Source organism: Pristis pectinata, chromosome 20 (assembly GCF_009764475.1).
Source record: "Pristis pectinata isolate sPriPec2 chromosome 20, sPriPec2.1.pri, whole genome shotgun sequence".
In the NCBI taxonomy this organism is placed as follows: Eukaryota; Metazoa; Chordata; class Chondrichthyes; order Rhinopristiformes; family Pristidae; genus Pristis; species Pristis pectinata.
The window spans coordinates 41,071,209-41,088,047 of record NC_067424.1 but is presented as its reverse complement, the minus strand read 5'-3'; the positions used below and the strand labels follow the sequence as shown (position 1 = coordinate 41,088,047).

The following is a 16,839-nucleotide window of genomic DNA, read 5'->3' as shown; positions in this document are numbered from 1 at the left end:
GTTCCCAGAGAGGGAGCAGACGGTGTCCACTGGCTCACTGGAGATGTCAGGGATGGGTTGTCTTGGATGCAGATATCGGTGTAAGAATCTTTTTAATGATGTTATTTTAAAATAAAACAAAAGGACCAACACCCACACAATGAGGCCCAGATATAAAGGGCAGAACAGCCCAGACTGGAGCCCACCCTCTCCCCCAGCAGAGGGGGAGCTGAGACTGTAATCAGCTGGAGGCGGTGGTGCTGAGTGTGGGGCAGGAGGACCCTGGGCGATCCCTCACCCATCTGACTACCGCCCTCTCGTTAAACTCACTGTGGTCCTGTTCTCTCTCCCACACACCCAGGACATGGATTCAATCAAGAATGTAGCTGCATCTAAACTGTGTAATTAAACTCTCCTGGGACACGGGAACCCCCACACTCTCTGCATCAGATTCCTCCCTCTGACACTCACCAGTTGTGTGCAGTTTACAGATGTCCCACAGCCGGATCTGTGCCGTGCCCTCACTGACGGGGTTCCTGGCCTCACACCTGTACACAACATCCTCCACCTCTGCTGTGTGATGAATCTCTACCGTCTCTCCGTGTTCCCAGAGGTGATGGGTGGTGTCGTTTCCTACAGCTTCTCCTCCCCTCCACCACCTGAAGCTGGTGGAGTCGCCTGAGGTCACGGAGCAGGTCAGGGTGAGGTTGCAGGTCCCGGTGATGTTCTGAACTGTGATATTTGTTCCTGACACGGGCTCTGAGGTTGGGACGGAGAGATGAAAGATGAGTTTAGGAGATCCTCGTGGATGCCTCGATCCCCAACTCCCCCGTCCCGTCCCCAACAGTCCCGAGTGAACTTTAAGCCGATCCCAGCTCATTTCCACCAGTTTAACCCTTCTCTCATCCTTCAGTTCAGCCAGTTGCTGCTGGAGGAGGTTCCCACGTGGGCTGCGCCCTCTTTCCCAACCACTGCCCGCGCTCATCCACAAACTCTCCACCGTGTCCTGTTTCTGGCTCTGTATCCCGGGAATTCTCTCCAGTTCCACGTCTTTTCTCACCCTGTGAGTGGTCCCAGTGTCCCTCATACACCTGAGTGTGACCCAGCCCAGACCTGCCCTGAATCTGGTCCCACAGAAGACAGAGCCCATTCTATTCTGCCAGTCCCTCCACCTCCATTCTACCTGCCCAGACGGTGACTCCCCAGTGCTCGAGATGTCTTCCCTTTTCCTCATCCGTGGTTTCCCCTCCACCACAGCTGACGGGACTCTTCACTGTGTCTGTTCCACTTCTCCCACCTCTGCCCTTACCCCCCTCTCTCCGACCAGAGGAAGGGGAGAGTTTCCCTGGTCCTCACCCTCCACCCCACCAACCTCCATGTTCAATGGATCATCCTGTCAGTTCCACTAACATCAATGAGGTCCCACCACTGGACACATCTTCCTCTCCCCTTTGAGCAGTGTGAGGGGACTGTTCCCTCCGTGACTCCCTGGTCCGCTCCTCCGTCCCCACCACCCACTCCTCTCTTACACCTCTTTCCCCTGTAACCACAGGAGGGGCAACACCTGACCTTTCACCTCTTCCCTCCCCTCCATCCAGGGACCAAACATCCCATCAGGTGAAGCAGGGATTCACTTGCGCTCCTTGCAACCCAGTGCCCGGTGTTGGGTGTTCACACTGGGGTCTCCTCTGCACTGGAGAAACCAGACGCTGATGAAATGATCACATTACAGAACACGGCCATTCAGGCACAAGGGTCACCCTGACTTTCCAGACGCTCCCACTTTCATTCTCCGTCCCACTCCCACCCTGACCTCTGTGCCTTTGGCTTCTGACATTATTCCAGTGAGGACCAGCATTAGGGGCGGATCCCACCTTCCAGCCAGACCTCATGCAGTCAGTGGGACTCAGTAATAAATGCCACACTGTCCCAGTTTCAGATGATGCCAGAACTGTGCAGAATGTCACAGTGTGGTCACAGCAGGGAGGAGGCCATTCAGCCCGTTGTCCAGACTGGCACCACGGACAAGCAAACCATTCCGTCCCATCCTCCCCTCTTTCCCCACAGCCCATTCACCCTCCCTCATCTCCCTACACAACCTGTGCCCCACTCCCCACACCCTGCGTACGCCTCCCCACACCCTGCAACACCCCTCCCCAAACCCTGCACCCCACACCCTGCGTCCCCCTCCCCACACACTGCAACACCGCTCCCCACACCCTGCACCCCCCCACCTGTGCCCACTGCCCCGTCCGCCCCCTCCGTTGTAGAGCTGCGCCCTCGCGATTCCATCGCCCCTGATTCCTCCAAACAAGATGTAACTTTTCCCGGTGCTCAGCAGCTCATCCGCCGACCACCCCCCCCCCCCCCCCCCCACAGCATCTCCACATCAGAAGAGCTCTCCTCAGGGCCCCGACATGAAACGTTCCCCGTGTTGCTCCGTCCACATCGGCTGCCTCACCCGCTGAGTGTTTCTGTCTCTGGATCTGCACCAAGTCTGGTCCAACTCAACCTTCACCCCAAGGTGCTCTGATCCCCGCCCCCTGTAAACTCACCGGGACCCCGCTCCCCGCCCCCTGTAAACTCACCGGGACCCCGCCCCCTGTAAACTCACCGGGACGCCGTTTCTCGCTCCCATTAAATCCCCCGTTGATTCCCGCCCCATTTCCCCTCACTGGGCCCCCTTTCCTGCCCCACATTTAAACTGTGGGCCCCGTTAACCATCCCATTAACGTTGGAGAGCCGGGGGAAGAGAGGTCCGGGGTCACCCCAGTCCCGCCCGGTCTTCAGGGGAACAGTCTCCGTCATTTCTTCCTCTGTCACCCACAGGTAGGGACCGTTCGGCCCATCCACACCAGCCCCTCCCACCCCATCGGCCCATCCCTCCGTTCCCCCCTCCGCGTGTGCTCAGCTCCTCCGGCCTCGGAGCCACGAGGTTCCCCGTTGACGGTTCGATCCTTCACGGCCCCTGGCCCAGTCTCCGGGGATGTGGTGGGTGCGTCCCCCAGCCTGGCACTGCCTCAGGCCCACTACACTGGGACCGTGACCCCCAGCTCTGGACCCTGGCAGTCAGTGGGGTTCAGTAAACAGGGGAACGCACAGGATCTGCCCTCACCCATTAATTAGGGGTGTTTCAGGAACCGGTGAAACCCGGGCCCCTCCGCGGCAGTCTCACTCACCGGACACCTCCAGTCGCACTGTCATTTTATTCTCAGCTCCTGAACTCGCTGCAACATCCACCTCATAATCACCAGCGTCCTCTCTCCGCAGATCACGGATTTCCAGACTGAAGTCCCCGGGATGAAGAGTTACCCGTCGCTTGTACTCCTCAGAACCGAAGTATTCAATGTGCCCCTTCCAGTACTTCACTATCCTGGTTCTGGGTGATGTCCGTCTCCAGTCAACCTCAACAATGTCCGGTCCGACTGGGATCCCGGGAGGTAAGGAGACCGAGTGTCCCAGAGCTCCGTTCACAGTGGGAGGGGGAGCCCCAGTCCCAGCTGAGGAGACAAGAGGAGGCAGTCAACAGGTGAGCTCAGTGACTGGAGGAGGAATCGGAGCTTGGAGAATCACAGACACAGGAGCAGGCCATGCGGCCCATCGTCTGGCTCCTGGCCCTTTGAGGGACACGGCCCCCTGCCCCAGACCACACCTCCCCTCACCAGGTGGTTCCCTGCACTGGCTGCCCCTGCACACTCTGTACCGTCTGACCCGGGACATCCCAGGAGCTGCCTCCTTCCCTTCCCCACCCTCTCCCCACCCCCATTTATTACCCACGTTTGTGCAATGTTTATGCTTCACCTCCCCCCCCCCCACCCCACCCCCGTTCCCTGTCACACTCTCCACCTTGTCCGGTGGGGTGACTCTGCTTCAGAGCAATGGTGACTGCACCCGGCAGCTGCCTCACTACCAGAGAAGCCCCTTGCCGATCACGGTGGGGTCCAGAGTTAGCCCAGAGCTGTGTAACTGTGGAGGGGCTGCGGAGAGTGTGTGGCCGAGGTTACCACCACTCAGCCCCTGTTGCAGCCTGAAACCGTCAGTGGAGGCCGCCTTCTTCCTGAAGACCAAGCGGGCAGTGTCCCTGGTCCTGACCAAGGGGCTGACTGTGGGTGGGAGCTCCCTGCCGGTGGACCCACTGGAGGTCACCGTGCAGACGGTCATTCCTTCCAATGTCCCACCCTTCACTCCGTATGGGCTCATCCCCACCACCTATCCCACCATATGGGGGGTGAGGTCGGGGATCACCCCAATCCCACTGGGTCTTCTGTTGAGCACACCATCATGTCTCCTCCTCGCCTCCCTCTCCACTCACCAGAGAAGGAGCAGGGTCTGGAAGAATCTCACCGAGCTGCTGACCAAGGACGGTTCCTCCAGCACAGATCCGGAGGGAACAGGCTACTTCATCCCTGCCTGATGTTGGGCTCTTGTTCTCATCCATGGGAGGACCTGCCAAAAGTCAGCCCAAAGGGTGCCCAACGATTGGACCCTCCGCTGACATCGGCAGACCTGACCGCTTCCCTCCACCAGCTCTCGAGGGGCTAGGCCATGGTTCCTCAGGGATTCCTGGGATGTCCTGGGTTTTCTGTGGGATCCTGGGATCAGGTGTGCTGTGAAGGGGAGGCAGTGCCACCTTCTGTGACTGGGCCGGTCCATCCAGGACAGCATCCATATGGTCCGAAACCAAATCCCCTTCCCCAGAACACAATTCCTTTCCCCAAAAACTAACTCCCCCATTTCACCAGAACCTCACTCCTTCCCCAGAAGCTAACCTCACCTTCCCCAGAACATAACCCCCTCCACCAGAACCTAACCCCACTTCACCAGAACCTGACCCCCTTCCCCAGAACCTAAACCCCCCTACACCAGGGCCAAACCCCTGTTCCCCAGAACCTAACCCCCACTTCCTCAGAACCTACCGCCTTCCCCAGAACCTAACCCCCCCCTTCCCCAGAACCTACCCCCCTTCCCCAGAGGGCTGGTCTCCCTGTTGATTTTATTTCCTTTGACCAAGGGAGCACATTCACAGCTGGATCACATGTCCCTCATTGGGTCTCTGCACACGGTCGGTTTTGGGACAGATTTTGTGGCCGCGTTCTTTATTTTGTGCCCATTTTCATATCGTGTTTCTCATAACATAGAAGAAGGCCATTCAGTCCATCGAGTCTATGCCAAATGTCAGAACAATCCTATCAATCCCATTCCCGCAGTTATTCCCAGTTAGTTCTGTTAAAACTGAACGGGTTCACTGGAACATTTATTAAACTGTTGTGTCACCCCTAAAAGAAGTGAAGTGAAAGTGTGTTGGAGGATGAAGACTTTGGAACTCTCTTCCAGCCTGACCTGCTGAGATCCTCCAGCACTTTTTGTGTATTGCTCCAAATTCCAGCAGCTGCAGAATCCCTTGTGTCTTCAAGATGATTTAGAAGTTTAATAGGCAAATATGTGGTACAATGTGGATGTATCTGAAGTTCTCCACTTTAGTCAGGAAAACAGGAAGGTAAAGTACCATTGAAACGGTGATGGACTGGGAAACGTTGCTGCCCAAAGGGAGCTGGGTGTCCTTGTCCACTGCTCACTGAAACAAGCAGGGGCAGCAAACAGCTGAGGGGGCAAATAGTATGTTGGTCTTCATCGCACGTATGGAGCAAGGACGTCTCACTACAGTTACACCGGGCCCTGGTAAGGTCCTAACAGGAGTTCTGTCTGCAGATCTGGTCTCCTTACCTGGGCCTAGATATACTTGTCACAAAGGTTCACCAGTCTGGTCCCTGTGATGGTGGGACTGTTGTATGAGGAGAGACTGGGTCAACTAGGTCTGTATTCATTGGAGGAATGAGAGGGGCTCTCATTGACACATACAAACTTGTGACAGGGCTCAACACGATGGACGCAGGGAAGATGCATCTCCTGACTGACAGGTCTAGAACCCAGGGTAACAGTCTCAGGAGAGAGGGAAGGTATGTCAGACTGAGGTAGGGGGGATGTCTTCACCCAGGACTTAGTGAGGCTGTGGAATTCTCTGACACAGAGGGCTGTGGACGAGTTGCTGAATGCAATTAAGAGAAAGACAGATTTCCTGCCACAAAGTCCATGGAGGAGACTAGGGAGAGCTTGGGAATGTGATCACGGGACAGAGGATCAGCCATGATCAGATTGAATGGACTCTGTGACTGACTCATCTCTGATCTTCCATGTTTCCATGTCAATCATCCCGGCCCAGGACATTAGAGCAGGAGTTCCTCAGGGCAGGGTCCTGGGCCCAACCACCTTCAGCTGCTTCATCAGTGACCATCCTTCCATCCCAAGGTCAGAAGTGTGGATGTTCACTGGTGATTGCACAATGTTCAGTTCCATTCACACCTCAGCAGGTGAAGCAGCCCGTGCCTGCCTGCAGCAAGACCCAGACAACATTCAGACACCAGCTGAGAAGTGACGGGTAACATTCACACCACACAGGTACCAGGCAGTGATCATCTCCAACAAGGGAGAGTCTGACCACCTCCCCCTGACCTTCACTGACATTCCCATCGCACAGTCCCCACCGTCAACATCCTGGGGTCACCATTGACCAGAAACACAACTGGACTGGACACACAAACACCGTGGCTACAGGAGCAGGTCAGAGACTGAGTATCCTGTGGGGAGTGACTCACCTCCTGACAGCCCAAGGCCTTTCCCCCATCTCCAAGGCACCAGCCAAGAGTGTGATGGAACACTCTCCACTGCCTGGGTGGCGGCAGCTTCAACAACCCTCAAGAAGCTCGACACCATCCAGGAAAAAGCAGCCGCTCGATCGGCTCCCTGTCTACCACCCTCAACACTCCCTCGCCCCCCACTGGTACACAGTGACTGCAGGGTACACTGTCCACAAAATGCACGCAGTTACTCACCCAGGCTACCGTGACAGCACCTCCCAAACCCACCACCTCCACCACCCAGGAGGACAAGGGCTGCAGGTGCAGGGGAACGCCACCACCTGCAGGTTCCCCTCCAAGCCCCTCACCCTCCTCACTGGGAAATCTGTCACCGGTCCTTCACCCTCACTGGGTCTGAACCCTGGAACTCCCTCCCCAACAGCACGGTGGGAGCTCCTTCACCAGAGGGACTGCAGTGGTTGGAGAAGGCAGCTCTCCCCCACCTCCTCCGGGGTAACTGGGGATGGGCAGTAAATGCTGGTCTTGTCCCTGATGCCCAGATCCTGAGGAATAAATACATAGATCCCATTTGTCTTTCTCCGTCCCCTCACTGACCTGCTGCACCTTTAAGAACCTTTGGGCAGACACTCTTGTGTCCCTCCACACCACTTTATACCATTCAATAACGTGATAACACAAACCATTCGTCCCATCGAGTCCATGCTGGTTCCCAGCAGGGCAATCCTGCCTGTTACATACCCCTCTCCTTCCCTCCCTGTACCCCTGCAACCCTTTCTCCCTCACACATGCCATCAACCGCCCTTGATTTTTTCCATTTACCTGCACGAGGGGTAATTTGCAGTCACCAAGTAACCTACCAGCACGTCTCTGGGATGTGGCAGGAACCCACACTGTCTCAGGGAGAACGTGCAAACTCCACACAGACAGTTCCTGAGGTCAGGATTGTCCCTGGTGCCTGGACCAAAGGGCCCGCGCCCCTTTCCTTCCTCCCACTGAGCCCAGTTTGGATCCAATCTGCCCTCTCCCTCGGGTCCCGTGGGCTTTTACTGTCTGCACCATCCTGACCTGTGGGACCCTGTCAACAATGACCTGCCAGTCCTGCCCTTCCTTCACCCACGTTTCTGTGAGTGCAATAACATCATATTCCCACGCGGCGATCAGTGCTCGAAGCTCATCAGTCTTGTGTGTCAGGCTCCTTGCAACAAGGTGGAAGCAGTTCAGCCTCCCAGTCCCCCCACGTGCCTCATTGTGCCTCTGTCTGCCCTGCCCACTGCACCTGCTGACTTTACCTTCTGTATTTGACTCCATCTCCTCACCTGCTGCACCACTGCTCTGCAGCCCATCGAATGAAGAGACTCGGACCGGAAACAGCAATGGCTTCTCTCTCCACAGATGCTGACTGACCCACCGAGTATTTCCAGCAGCTTCTGCTTTGATGTTAAAATCTGATCTTGCCCACATGGCAAAGAGCACAGTGCGGGCAGGGGGCTCCTATCAAGGAGAATTGCCACGTCTAGAAGCTTTATTTGGAAGTTTGCAGCTTTGGGGATGGTCAGAGGGACGACAGAAAACAGCAGGAACTGACCTCAGAACCACTCAGTGGTCTGAGACAGGGGAATGGGCAGCAGTGTTGCACACAGAACAGTGAGCACACACAGCAAGGTCAGAAACATGTCTCACTCACCTCTCTCTCATTGGCTCAGTATCTGTCTGTGTCTCTGTATCTTTATACAGAGCTCCTGTCCGTTTCTCTCCCTGTATTTTTACCCACAGCTTTTCAGACGCTCTCACTCACCCACCATATCTCTCTAACCTCATCTGTGTGTCGAATTCTCTCTCCCCCACACTCTCTGCGTCTCCTTCCCACTGCCTCTCTCCATTTGTCAGTTTCCATAGATGTGGTGTGTGTGGGTGTGGTGTGTGTCTCCCTGCATCTTCCTCTCCCTCTGCCTCTTCCTCTTTCTCTATACTATTTTGGAAGAGTCTTTCTCTCTTTACCTCTCACACCCTGCCACTGTCTCCGTCATTGCTCTCTGGAGGATGTGTAAAGATCGTCCAGTGTGTCCCGGAGCTGCCATGAATCCTCCCCCTGCCAGCAGAGTTGCCCTTTAAGTGGCGCACACATGGGGAACGCAGATACCGGAGCTGTTTGTAGTGAGCTGACAAAGAACCGTAGTTTCCTGCACCTGGGGCTCCAATGTACACAGAGATGGTACAGACTGGAGGGGCCAAGTTGCCTCCTTAGATTGGGATCCATCATCCGTTGATTGTTTCCACTGAGATCTGAGGCTGATGTCCAGCCCTGCAGCAGAACTGGTGACAGGAGACGTCAGACACAGCTGTGTGGATCCTGACTGGACATGTCCTGCCCAGAGTGACCACTGGGTGGTTTCACCTGGAAATAGGATGTACCTCATGCACTCCGGGTTGCAGTGGTTTCCCTGCATGCCCACTGGGAACTCCGCACAGTGCGATCCAATCTCCAGACCCCTCTCCCTGCCCAGAGAGAGGCACAGTCCCTGCTCCACATCCCTGACCAGGACTGTCCCAGCCCCCCACCCGCAATTTGTTACAGGTGATCACACCCTCACTGCACCTTCCTGACATCACAGGGATTCGGCTGTTCCATTAATCAGCTCCCTGATGGCTAAAATTCAGATTCCAGCTCCAGATGCAGACGGCTGTTCCCACACAGAGACACCACAGGAGAGACAACTACAGACAGGTACAAACAACACTCCCACAACCATAAATGGTGCTGTCCAGCTGTCCCTGCCCCAGGAGTGTGTGATGGGACAGTGTAGAGGGAGCTTCACTCTGCGTCTGACCCGTGTCCTGGGAGTGTGTGATGGGACAGTGTAGAGGGAGCTTTACCAAACCCTGCTGCCCCTGCCCTGAGAGCATTGAATACAGATCGGTCCCATATGCAGAAGTGATCGAAACCAGGAGAGAGGGAAGTGAAACAGAAAGACTTGTTTTAAATAAAACTCACGGACAGAGACGGAGAGAGTCAGCCAGAGTGTCAGCAGCTGCCTGGTTTCCATCTCTCTCGAGGACGGGTGGATGAGGTACTGAGGTAGAGATGTTTTCTCCCCTCCCCGAGTCTCTGGTGGTGAGCAGTCCGGTCTGGCGGTGAGAGTGCAGAGGCGCAGTGTGAACAGGAAGCTGGGCTGAGAGGAGGTGTGACCACAGGCAGAAAGGCACAACCCCTGGTGTCAAGGACAAAACATTGCAACAAAGCGGCTGGGGGAGGGACAGCTTAGCCCCTGATTTCCCCAAACCTGTTCTTCAGGGGTGCTCCTGAGGTCTCCTCACTCCTGTTGGAATCTCCCTCCCACCCAGATCCCCCACCATCCCTTCCCTCAGACGGCTCAGTGGGGGAAGGGACCCTGGGGTGAGGGGACATTTCCATCCTCCTTCAGACAAGACACAGTGTGGAGGCAGGGCTGGAGCAGTCAGCAGTGTGAAACAGAGAAACGTCCCAATGTAATAGGGTTGGGTCTGATGAACAGAACACAGAGAATTCCTCTGCACCCGCCCATAATCACAGCAGGATATCTGTACACTGACCGGTGTCCCTCAGTCCCTCTCTCTCAGGTGGAAATGATGTTCTCTGGTCAGTAACAGAAGAACTGGGTCATCAGGTGCGATGAGCTCTCAGGGCTGCTGTACCTGGTGCAGGTGTGTTCTGTTCCCTGCTCCTCTGCCTCGGCAATCTCCTGGGACATCTTCCAGTTTATCGGGCATCGAAGATGGAGTGAGTCTGATGGGTCACGCTGCACAAGTCCCCTGAGAATGTGTGCAAAAGTGTACCCAACATTGCCCTCATCCTGATGACAAGCGTGTGTGGCTGTATCAGCCAGTGTGTGGACCCCAAGTATGTGGGCACCATGTGTCGCTACTTGATGAGGTTCTGCCGGTCCATGGTGCTGCGGAAGGCAGGACTGGCCCCTCTACCGTGCAACGTCCCAGTCAGCTGGACATTGCAGTACCACCTGACCTTTGTGGAAGATTTCTTCCTTTGACCACAAGTCCATCAGGCAGTGGTCAGCATGGAATGTACTTCAGACACTGCGGGACAGGGACACTATGCAATGTGTGGGATTGTTCCCGGAGCAAACGGTCCAAACCATATGGCAGAACGCCTCATCGCCAGATCTGACCAACAAGCACAAAGACCTGGCTTGGCCGGTGGTGAGAGGTGCCCTCCCAGTCAGAGCTTTCCTCTACAGATGACGTATCATAGAATAAGAGGATGACCAGAGTGAGGGAAGGACCGATCAGGGATAAAAGAGGGAACGTGTGCCTGGAGTCGGAAGAGGTAGGGGAGGTCCTTTATGAATTCTTTGCTTCACTATTCACATGTGAGAGAGACCTTGGCATTTGTGAGGATGGCGTATGACAGACTGATGTGCTGGGGCATGTCGACGTGAGGAAAGAGGATGTGCTGGAACTATTGAAAAACATTAGGATAGATAAGTCACCGGGGTTGGACAGAATATATCCAAGGTTATTACAGGAAGAGATTGCTGCGCCTTTGGCGATGATCTTTGCATCCTCACTGGCCACAGGAGCCGTGCCAGATGATTGGAGTGTGGCAAATGTTGTTCCTTTCTTTAAGAAAGGGAGTATGAATGACCCTGGTATTTACAGAGCAATGAGTCTTACCTCAGTGGTGGGCAAATTACTGGAGAAGAGTCTTAGAGACTGGATTTATTGGCATTTAGAGAAGCGTAGGCTGATTAGGGACAGTCGGCATGGCTTTGTGAGGGGCAGGTCGTGTCTCACGAGCCTGATTGAATTTTTTGAGGATGTGACAAAGCACATTGATGAAGGTAGAGCAGTGGATGTGGTGTACATGGATTTTCGTCAGGCGTTTGATAAGGTTCCTCATGGAAGGCTCATTCAGAAAGTCAGGAGGCATGGAATCCAGGGAAACTTGGCTGTGTGGATTCAGATTTGGCTCACCCATAGAAGATAGAGGGTGGTGGTAGATGGAGCGTATTCTGCCTGGAGGTCGGTGACCAGTGGTGTTCTCCAGGGATCTGTTCTGGGACCCCAGATCTTTGTGATTTTTATAAATGACTTGGATGAGGATGTGGAAGGGTGGGTTAGTAAGTTTGCTGATGATACAAAGGTTGTTGGTGTTGTGTATAGTGTTGAAGGTTGCTGTAGATTACAACAGGATATTGATAGGATGCAGAGCTGTGCTGAGAAGCGGCAGATGCAGTTCAACCCCGATAAGTGTGAAGTGATACACTTCGGGAGATTGAATTTGAAGGCAGAATACAAGGTTAATGGCAGGACTCTTGGCAGTGTGGAGGAACAGAAGGAGCTTGTGGTCCACATTCATAGATCGCTCAAGGTTGCCTCGCAGGTTGATAGGGTTGTTAAGTAGGCTTGTGGAGTGTTGGCTTTCATTAGTCGGGGGATTGAGCTCAAGAGCTGCAAGGTGATCCTGCAGCTGTATAGAACTCTGGTCAGACTACACTTGGAGTATTGTGTTCAGTTCTGGTTGCCTCATTATAGAAAGGATGTGGAAGCTTTAGAGAGGGTACAGAGGAGATTTACCAGGATGTTGCATGGATTGGAGAGCATGTCTTATGAGGATAGGTTGAGCGAGCTGGGGCTTTTCTCTTTGAAGAGAAGTAGGATGAGAGGTGACTTGATAGTGGTGTACAAGACGATAAGAAGCATAGATCGAGTGGACAGTCAGAAACTTTTTCCCAGGGCGACAATGGCTAACACGAGGGGACATAATTTTAAGGTGATTGGAGCAAGGTATAAGGGGGATGTCAGGGTTAAGTTTTTTACACAGAGAGTGGTGGGTGTGTGGAACGCACTGCCGGCGGAGCTTGTGGGAGCAGATATATTAGGGACATTTAAGAAGAGACTCTTAGAAAGACACATGAATGATGGAAAAATAGGGGGCTATGTGGGAGGGAAGGGTTAGATTGATGTTAGAGCGGATAAAATGTCGGCACAACATTGTGAGCCGAAGGGCATGTACTGTGCTGTAGTGCTCAATGTTCAATGCACACTGTCCTCGGGACGGCTGCGGTGGGGAGGAGACGGTCACCCCCCTCTTTGCAGACTGTGGATTTGCTGAGAGGTTGCGGAGAAGGATGCGAGGGGTCGTGTCCGGGTTCATCCCCAGCAGCCGTGTGACAGAGGACTCTCTGATCTCCGGGCTGTTCCTGGCGACACACACCGAGACAGACATCAGGTGCTGCTGGAAGGTCATCAACTCGGTGAAGGACGTCCTTTGGTCGGCCCGAAACCTTTTGGTCTCCCAGCTCAGCGAGACGTCCATAGGGGAACATTGGCGATTGGCACAGTCCCGGCTGCAGGAGTGTGTGCAGAGGGACACACTGAAGCTGGGTGCGGCCAATGCACAGGCTCTGTGGGGAAGGACCACAGTCTGGGCTCCTTCCGCTGCCGCACACGGAGGGGCAGAGTCGGGTGGGGTAGCACCTCGAACAATGAAAGGGGCATCACCTCAGGGGGCCACAGAAGTGGCAATGGTGATACGTGTGTGTGTTTTTCTCTCTCCTTACGGTTCACACCACTGAATGTACAGACGTGAATGTTAAGCTTCTGTATTTTGCACCGTGTGTGCTTCCTTTGTCGATATATTTTTTATGAGTCAGGTTTATTTTTGGAAATGAAAGAAAGGTGTCTCTCAGTGCCTGTGTCGGGGGATTCTGCAGTCAGTGCAGAATCCTGAGAGAAAGGGTGGGCGAGGTTGGGGGAGAGGAGGAGATGAGGAGGGGAGAGCGGGGGAAGTGAGTGAGGAGCAGTTTGCGGCTGGGGGTTGGGTCACACCTCCCCCAGCCTGGCTCTCTATCCTATACTGTGCCTGTCTTGTCACATGAGCAGACTGATCACCGACACACAGCCGCTGGGAGAAGAAGCCCAGTGTAGCCCACCAGACCACGGTACAGTTCCTCGAGAAAGATGAACACTGGACAACTGCTAATCTGTTCCTGGCTGACGCTCTCCTTCTCACACTGTGAATTGTACTGAGACCGAGTCTTTGTGTTTTACTCCTTCTCTCCACACTCTCTGTCACTTTCTGCACTGGTGCATTTCTGGATTTCAATCCTCAGGGCAGGTAGAACATGGGTTAGACACAGTGTAGCTCCCTCCACACTGTCCTATCACACCAACGCACTCCTGGGTCACGGGTCAGACACAGGGTGAAGCTCCCTCCACACTGTCCCATCACACACTCCCAGGGCACGGGTCAGACACAGGGTGAAGCTCCCTCTACACTGTCCCATCACACACTCCCAGGATGTACTTTTAGTGACCAGGGGGGCTTGGTCGATGTGGGAAAGAGGCAGCTGGTCAGTCTGTAACCACAGAATCATTTTATTTTCATGTTTATTTTAGAAACTGAAAGCTGATGTACACTTTCCTGTGCTGAACTGTGATATATTTGCTGTAGAAGGAGTATTGCGCAGACTGACTGGATTAGTTGTGTCATATCAGGAGTGATGGAAATAGACTGGGCCTCTATTCTGCAGAGTTCTGAAGAATGAGAGGTGACCTCATTCAAACACGGTTATTCGAAGGTGCGACAGAATAGAAACGGGTGGAAGGTTCCCCTGAGGAATCAAGTACGAGGAGATCTCAAAATGAGACATTTCTTCACTCAGAGGGTGGCGAATCTTTGGGAATCTCCAGAGAGCTGTGGGGAGGTTCAGTCATCGACAGATTTCTGGATATTAAAGAAATCAATGAAAATGGGGATAGAAATCGGTTAGCCGTGACTTTGTTGAAATGACAAGTCTGGTTCAAGGGGCAGCACATCCTCATCCTGTTCCTGCTCCTTGAACAGCCTCGTCATTCAACGAAGTCAGGGCTAATGTGAGCCCAGGAATGTTGGTGTGAACCCAGATCACACAACGGGACACTGGAGCAGGGTGTGTGTGTGTGAACCCAGATCACACAACGGGACAGTGGAGCGGGGTGGGGGGTGCGGTGTGTGAACCCAGATCACACAACGGGACACTGGAGCAGGGGGTGTGTGTGAACCCAGATCATGTGTTTAAACCCTGTACCGTGTTCCTGTTTGTTGTGGGAAACCAACACTTGACTTCATTGATCTTTTTCTTTTTACTTCAGTTGAAAAAGCTTTTCCAGTCCATTTTGTTCCCTGTAAGTTTCCTCACAAGCTCTTTTGTTTTGCTTTTTTAACAAATTTCTTTTTCTTCCTTTGCTGAAATCTAAACGGCTACATTGTCCGGCAGTTTTAACTGTGCATTGGATCCAATTATCCTTAACTTCTCTTGTTAGTGTGGTTGAGTCATATTTCCTTTTGTGGTTTTGGTTGAGAAAGGAATGTATTCCTGCTGCAGATCCTGCTCTCCTTCCTGAAATGTTAACCGTTGCCAACCCACTGCCGTGCATTTCAATGAAGCTCTGTAATCTATTAGAGCCAAATCACCCCTCCCACCTTCAGTATTTTGTTCAGATTTTGACCCCCGTTTCCGTTTGAACATTTCCTGTCTTAATGAAGAATTCTCTCATGTTCTGGTCACTCTCCCCAAAGGACCCTGCACAATGAGATTATTAACTGACCCTTCCTCTTTGTCCGCTACCTGTGTTATTATGTGTTATGTTGTTACAATAATGAACTACAGTTCCCAGTGGACAATGCGAGGGGTCACACAGAGCAACAGGAAGTGGCTGGAAAAAGAGAGGGAAAACAAGCCAGTCTGTTGTTGGTTAATAAAATGTTCAGATGTTAAACCCACGCCAAGTTCGTCTCTTGATGAAGAACAAACATAATGGTGTCAGAAGTTGGTGTGAGGTCTGAACAGGGAGAGTAGGTGAACTGTGTGCAATTGAGAAAGAGGCTTAGTGAGTACGAAAGAAAAGCTTCAATAAGACGGATAAAAGCCGGCCGGCGTGGCGAGGGAGCACATTGTTCCTGAAGTTCAGCACTCACCGGATTTTCCAGGAGAGATTCAGGTGAGAGGCCGAGAGTTCCCGTCATGGATAAGCTGAGTCCTCCCGCGCCTATGCAGTTTGCTGGCAATCTAACCGATAATTGGAAACGCTTCAAACAGCAATTCAAACATATATTTAGATGCTAGTGGAACCGGCAGGAATGATGAAAAATTGAAAGTGTCTACTTTTCTGCACCTGATTGGTGAAGATGCCTTGGACGTCGAAAACAGCTATCAAATTGATGAGACAGATTTTGAGTTGGGCACTTGGATGAAAAAATTTGAGGATTATTTTATCCCAAGTAAAAACATCACATTTGAGAGAGATAAATTTTTTTCCTGTGACCAGAAATAAGGTGTTAGCTTCGACCAATACTTAGCTGAGCTTCACACACTGAGTAAGTCTTGTGAATTTGGAGATTTGAGAAACTCACTAGTTAAAGACAGAATAGTTTGTGGAATTCCAGATAATGGACTCAGAGAAAGACCGTCGCGTGAAAAAGGTTTGACCCTGGAAAAGGCGGCGAATGTGTGTAGGTCAGCAGAAACCACACGAGCACAAGCTAAGGAGCTGCAAAGGGCAGACACAACAGTACATGCTGTGAAAACAGGGAAGCAGCACACAAGGCATTTCCGAAAGCCACAGCAAAGCAAAGAGGAAGGCTCAAACAGCAAATGCAGCAGATGTGGATGTAGACACATTCCAAAGATGCTTCCTGCTTATGGGAAGTCCTGCAATAGCTGTGGGAAGAAGAATCACTTTGCAAGCTGCTGCAAAGGCTGGGGCTAACAAGAGAAAGGTGCACACGCTTGATGAGAAAATGGAGGAATTCTTTCTGGACAGACTGTGGCTGCTGGTAAAACGGAATGGATTGTTCCAGTAATTGTGAATGAGACAGTAATTCTATTCAAGCTTGACACTGGAGCTCTGGCGAATCTGTTAACCATGGAAGATTATAAGACTCTTACAGTAAAGAGTAAGATTTACCCTGTGAAGTTAAAAGTGACAGGCGACACTGGAGAGAAAGTTCCAGTAAAAGGGGGCTGTATGGTAACCTTTAAGCACAAGGAGCAGCACTTAAAATCACAGCTACTGATTGTAGAAACGAGTACAGCCAATATTAGGTCTGAGTGCGTGTGAAAAGCTCAACCTCGTGAAAAGAGTTTTCATAGTAGCTTCACATACCAAGGATGATGACACAACACTCATGGAAGAGTATGCAGATGACTTTGAGGGGCTCGGCTGC

The 16,839-nt window shown here is 52.8% G+C and overlaps 1 protein-coding gene across 1 annotated transcript in view; it reads right to left on the bottom strand.

Annotated features, from left to right (window-relative positions):
- Nucleotides 1-16,839, bottom strand: part of LOC127580917 (uncharacterized) — a 164,473-nt gene that overhangs the window by 10,497 nt on the left and 137,137 nt on the right. Inside the window, exons 3-4 of the mRNA XM_052034898.1 lie at nt 3,159-3,384; nt 451-738 (exon numbers count right to left, since the gene is read on the bottom strand). Coding sequence (XP_051890858.1) covers nt 451-738; nt 3,159-3,183 — 313 coding nt within the window. The 5' untranslated portion in view covers nt 3,184-3,384. The remainder of the gene's footprint in view (nt 1-450; nt 739-3,158; nt 3,385-16,839) is intronic.